The 6,000-nt window shown below is 46.5% G+C and overlaps 1 protein-coding gene across 3 annotated transcripts in view; it reads left to right on the forward strand.

Annotated features, from left to right (window-relative positions):
• LOC111149064 (nucleoporin 54) overlaps nucleotides 1-2,711 on the forward strand; it is a 33,343-nt gene extending 30,632 nt beyond the window's left edge. For all 3 annotated transcript variants that reach the window (XM_022505969.1, XM_022505968.1, XM_022505970.1), the window contains one exon: nucleotides 1,812-2,711. In XM_022505969.1, coding sequence (XP_022361677.1) covers nucleotides 1,812-1,940 — 129 coding nt within the window. In that variant the 3' untranslated portion in view covers nucleotides 1,941-2,711. The remainder of the gene's footprint in view (nucleotides 1-1,811) is intronic.
• The last annotated feature ends 3,289 nt before the right edge of the window (nucleotides 2,712-6,000 follow it).

The following is a 6,000-nucleotide window of genomic DNA, read 5'->3' on the forward strand; positions in this document are numbered from 1 at the left end:
AAGCCTCTGCGGACCATATGATCCTGCAGTTCTGCTTCTGGATGTGCCCCTGGAGGAACCGAGAGCCGGGACTGCGATGCTGCGCTCCTGTGTTCCTGGCAGTACTCCCAGTAGCCACAATGTGGAAGGGACCAGGTGTCCACAGACCGATGAATAAACCAGATACGGCGTATGTACCTTGTAGGATTATCATTCAGCCTTAAAAGCAAAGGAAATTCTCACACCCCTGCAACATGGATGAATCCTGAAAATGTTAGGGCAAGTGAAATAAGCCAGTTTCAAAGGACACATTGCAGGATACCGAGTGCAGCTCACAGTAGAAGGCAGTCGCCAGGGGCCGGAGGGGAGGGGAGTGAGGAACATACATTTATGAGGTACAGATTTACTTGGGAAGATGAAAGTTGTAAAGGTAGAGTTTTATATAATGTGCATATACTTAATGCTGCTGAACTGTACACTTTGAAGAATGGTTAAAATGGATATTTCCATGTTTTTTATATTTTATAATAAAAGATGAACTCAGTTAGTAGAGGCAGAAAGTCCCTAGTCCCTGGTATTTCAGCGATAGGCGGTAGTGGCGGCGGCCCCAGCACTTGAGAAGACATTAGAGCTGCATCATGTCAGTCCTTACTCTGTACCTGCCTCATCCACACTTCATTTACGGTTGGTGATCTGGATGTACATTAAAGTCTGACAAGTAAGTGCTCTGTGTCCTGTATTCCCAGCTTGTACGCCACAGAAATTGTGACTAGGTCCAGTTACGGATCCCCTCAGCCCTCAGGGGACCTAGGTGGAGGCTGGGGTAGCCACAGCCGCTCCATTTTTAGGCTCATCTGGTTTGAAAATTTTGGGGAAGTACTGCTCTAGCTTTATTTTCTCCAGTATAAATACAGTCTGTGGTTATTTTTCATTAAATCAAATTATACCTAAAGATAGAAAAATGGTAAATTTTATAGAACATTGTGGGTGGGACTGTTGGCAGGGCCCTGAGGATTTTAGATGGTTAAAATTGTCAGCCACAAATCCAGTTTTATTATGTGCTTTGGAATGAATATTGTCATTTTACACAGCTAAAGGCCAGCATCGCAGTCCTGGGTTCTTGGGAACTTGGGTACATAGACACTTGATTATATCCCATGGTAAGTACCTACAGTAAAATGAGCTGAGAATGACTTCAGGCTGTTGAGGTAAAGAGCTGGATTAGAGTTGATGCAGTAATCTGGAGTAACAGAAGCACCTACCACACCAGCAAAACGCGGTGTTTGTTTTGGGATCGAATCACATCTCCTCACCTAGTGTAGGAAGTTGACCAGGTTTCGTACCTGCATCTCAGTTGTTTTCGCTGCAGCACCACAGGGTGCCTAAAAGAATGTTAAGTAACTTATTTAGTAACCTTGAGGCTCTAAAAACTGCCTTAACACCTGGATACTTGAAATGGTCAGCAGCTGTGGTTACCACCACTACCGTCGCATACTTGTACTCAAAACCGGAAAACTCCGTTTACAGAGCGAGGATTGTGCTGGTCATCAGTATTCGGGTACCTTCTTGCATTCTATTTTAATATAAAATCTGCGTCTTCTGTAAAATTTCTGTTGCAGAGAGTCATGTGAGCTTGTTTTTCACGGCGCGTTATTCTGGGTCATAGAAGTGTGGTCGCAAAAGACGGAGTGCGGCTGTGTGGTGCGCACGTGCCCTGGAGAGCGGCGGTTTTAGGGCTGTATTGCCAGTAAAAGAGTGAAAAAAAGTCCTTATTCCTGTGGGCAATTTGCAGCTTGATAGATGACTATAATCTATTTTTAAATTTCTTCTAGCATTTGAAACAACAACAGGAGGGCCTCAGCCACCTGATCAGCATCATAAAGGATGACTTGGAAGACATCAAGTTGGTAGAACACGGACTGAACGAAACCATCCACGTCAGAGGCGGGGGCTTCAGCTGACACCGCACCGACCTCCGCTGGCGGCTTGTCAGACTGTCCTCTGTACATCAGACCTCCCTTAGGAAGGAGACTGACCACACGGAGGGGAAAAAAGGGAAACAGTCCTCTCCGGGCTTTTGAGGAGGTTACTGACGATTTACTTTTCACCAGATCTGAAAGGACATCCGCTTCACAGCCCTTCAGAGGGAGCCTCTGGCAGATTTACGCCTGAAAGCTGTTCTCCACTATAGAAGAGAAGTACGTGATTACTAAAAATATGTACTATTGTACATTTTGACAACAGCATTGTTCTTAAAACTAATCAGTGTTTAAGTATTTTCCATTGAGCCTTTACTCTGCTTTCCATAGCAAGTAGATACGAAACACCTGCTTCGCACATAACAACATAAACTACATGGCCACTTGGCTGTTGGAGCTTCGTACTTCAGAATGTCAGTGTACATCTGCTTTTATATTTGTGAATTCATCTGTGGGAGGAGTAAAGGAAATCGAAGAGTATTTAATGATTAATGTGGTTTTCTTTTCATTCTATAAAGATTTGAAAATATATTTTTATATTATTTTACTTATTTGAAATTTACAGAACACATTTAAGTGATTAGGATATAGCAAAATTACATTTTATCGTTTTTGCAACATTTTCTTTTTAGGCCTTTTTATTTCTAAAGATGAAAACGGAAATAAATTCTTGATTGTCATTACTTTTATGTAATTCAGTCTGATGCTTTATTTGGCTATGGGAGAGTAACCATGTCTTCACAAGTATTAAATCATCCTCACAATTCAAGAATTTCAGTCTTTCCTTGAGTCTGATTTTTCCCACCTAAAGAAAATGTATCAATGCTGAGATATTTTGACAAGGTTATGGCAGATAAAACTTATTTCAGGTGTCATCTATGGTAAAGAATTCCCTATCGTTAGTATTTGAAAACATTGGAAAATCTGAATTAGACATCATGTGAAAGTGATTTTTTAAGTCTGATAATTTTGAACAATTTCTGATTACAGACTTCAGCCTGGCCTGTTGACCAGGTTGTAATGCTCTACCTTTTGTTGTAATGCTCTTGCAATGCTCTAACTTCGCACTGGCTTGTAACGAGAAGTGTTTTGAGAAGCGGGCCCATGAATCTTGGCGCTGTGTTGACAGGGAAGGTGAGGAGTGGTAAATATCCAGAGGTCATCCTTTCAGATCCCACTGAACAAATTTGTCCAGTTGCAAACCAGGAGACTGGTAATTTTTAAATATGATTCTGATTCTAAGTTCGCTGCTAAAAGTTTGTCATACCCTCTTCCGTCACACCTTCCTGATCAATTCGTTGCCATTTCAATTGTGCTGGAAGAGGAATTTCTCTTCCTTTGTGTTTTCTCCTTGGCCCAGAAAACAGCCAATCTCACTCTTCTCTTCCATGTAGCAGAGTATAGGAGGAATTTGTCCTAGACACCCTCGTATTAGGACTTGATCTAACCAACGAGCAGTTTTACTCATTGAGCCGTAAATGCTAGTGCACAGACTGCTAATCACGCATGCCATGTTCACTTCTCTAGCCTTTCATTTTTCGTGCTCTGATGTTCTTGGGCTGATATTTTCACAAGATAAATACTCCTAGGCAGGGCCCAGGATCTGCCTTTTTTTTTTTTTTTTTTTAAAGATTTTATTTATTTATTTGTCAGAGAGAGAGGGAGAGAGAGCGAGCACAGGCAGACAGAATGGCAGGCAGAGGCAGAGGGAGAAGCAGGCTCCCCGCAGAGCAAGGAGCCCGATGTGGGACTCGATCCTAGGACGCTGGGATCATGACCTGAGCCGAAGGCAGCTGCCCAACCAACTGAGCCACCCAGGCGTCCCCAGGATCTGCCTTTTAAAGACCGGCCCAGCCGGCCTCGTAAGTTTCAAGCCCACGGACCGCATGTGTGCAGGCGGGTCTATCCTCTGTTCCTGTGGCCTTTCGGAGAACGGGACTCAGTAGAGGTGCGGTCAGAGCAAGTACAGGACAGATTCTTGTGTGCGGGGTAGGAGGGGCAAGGACCCATTTTGGCCTGAGGACTAAGTTGTGTTCTCCAGCACAGTTTCTAGAAGTTCTAATAGACAAGTCCTCTCAAGATTCTGAACGCGAGGAGAGAAGAGCAGCACTGCAGCGCACCGAGACTGCAGGGAAGATGGTGGCATGGGAGGGTGCTGGGCTCTCCTCCCGCCACAGAGACACTGAAGATGCAGCCAACTCTGAAAATGACCTCAGCGCTAACAGCCCAGCTCTCCCACAGCTACAGACAGAAACACACTGAGAAGGGCAGGGGCCGCAAAGATGCAGCTGAGAATTAGCTAGCGTGGTGGTCACCCCGGAGGAAGAGGGATACACAGGCATGGAGGGCTTCCCGAAGGAGGGGGTCAGATCCCAAATAGGGCACTCCCGACCCTGGAGGTCACAGAGGAGATGAGCCACAATAACCTCTGGCTTGCAAATCAACAGGACTTCTCACTGGGAGACTTGGAGGGCAACAGGAAACAGAGACTCCACTCTTAAAGGGCCAGAACCCTATATAACTGGGTTCAAGAACCAGCACGAAGGCAGCAGTTCAGTGTCTGGCTTAGATGGGAAGATTTATTGACTAATTATAAGGGTAAGTGCTGGAGGAGTATGATCTGTCGATGCTCCACGGAAAGACATGCTGGTGTACACAGTTGTTCTTGACCTCCCTCCTCGAGCTTCACTGGCCAGAGCTGGCAGGAAACCACTGACACTCTGTCTACCTTGCTATCACCCCTCATCCAGCCCTGGTGTTCCCCTGTGGACCTGTCCCAGCAGGCTCCCCTCCAGAGCAGCTCCCGCCACGCTAGGCCCAGCAGGCAACCTCTTCCTAGCACCCCCCACCCCTCCCAAAACAAATCCTGCCCCAGGGAGCGGGGGAGAGGGACCACGCCCTGCCCTCCTGCACACACACAACAGTTGCAGCGAGGCCTCCCAGCACCTGCAGAGGCACTAACCGCGCCCCCGGTCAGCACACCCAGAGCAGTGCAGCCATGCCTGGCAGCCGGCCGTGCAGGGAACAAGCCCCGCACACCGGGCGCCCGCAGCGGTCGTCCGCAGCGGTCGTGACCAGTCACTGCAGCCAGCCCTGCCCACCAGTGTGCGCGCAGCCGCGGCAGCCAAGTCTCTCTCCTGTGCCGGGGGCCGGCTCTACCCACCAGTGCATCCTTAGCAGTCATGGCCCAGTCACAACAGGAGGGTGTGTGCAGCCCACACGTGACCCCCTGGAGTGCTGGGTCTTGGTGACGAAAGGGACTACGCTACTGGGCCCCACAGGATGACTTCTACATAAGGCCACTACTTTCAAGACTAGGAGATGTAACCGACCTACCCAATACATAGAAACAGACAAAATGAGACAACGAAAGAAGACAAACCTCAGGAAAAGGGCTAAGCGAAAGACAAGCAATTTACTTGATAAAATTTCCAAGCAATGGTCATAAAGATGCTCAGACTTGCGACCAGAGTGGATACACTGAGAACTCTAGCGGACAAGAGCCAGTGAGAGCGGAAAAATAACCGAAATGAAAGTTACGCTAGAGAACCAAGAGCATGTCAGATGGCGCAGAAGAACAGCTCACCAAACCAGAAGACGGGGTAGTGGAAACCTCTGAAGTGGAGCAAAAAAAAATTTTAAAAAGAAGGCTAGGGAACTCTGCAGTATCAACTGTACCAACATTTGTTTTAGAGGGATCCCAAGAGAAGAGAGAGGCAGAAAACTCTGCGGAAGGAAATGGGCATCCAGGTCTGGGAACCCCCAAACAATTGAATCCAAGAAGGTCTACACCGAGACACATACTAATTAAAATGTCAAATCAAAGATAAAATCTTAAAAGCTTCAAGAGAAAAGCAACTAGTTCCATACAAGGGGAACCCCATAAGACTATGAGCTAACCGCTCACCAGAAACTGCAGGCCAGATGCGAGTGGTGAAAGTGCTGAAAGGAAAAAAAAACTAAAACCAAGAATATTCTACCCAGCAAAGTTATTCAGAATTGAAAGAGAGATACAGAGTTTCCCAGCAAAATTTTAAAAAGT

The sequence above is a fragment of the Enhydra lutris genome, unplaced genomic scaffold (genome assembly GCF_002288905.1).
Source record: "Enhydra lutris kenyoni isolate GAN:26980312 unplaced genomic scaffold, ASM228890v2 scaffoldscaffold21, whole genome shotgun sequence".
Taxonomy (NCBI): Eukaryota; Metazoa; Chordata; class Mammalia; order Carnivora; family Mustelidae; genus Enhydra; species Enhydra lutris.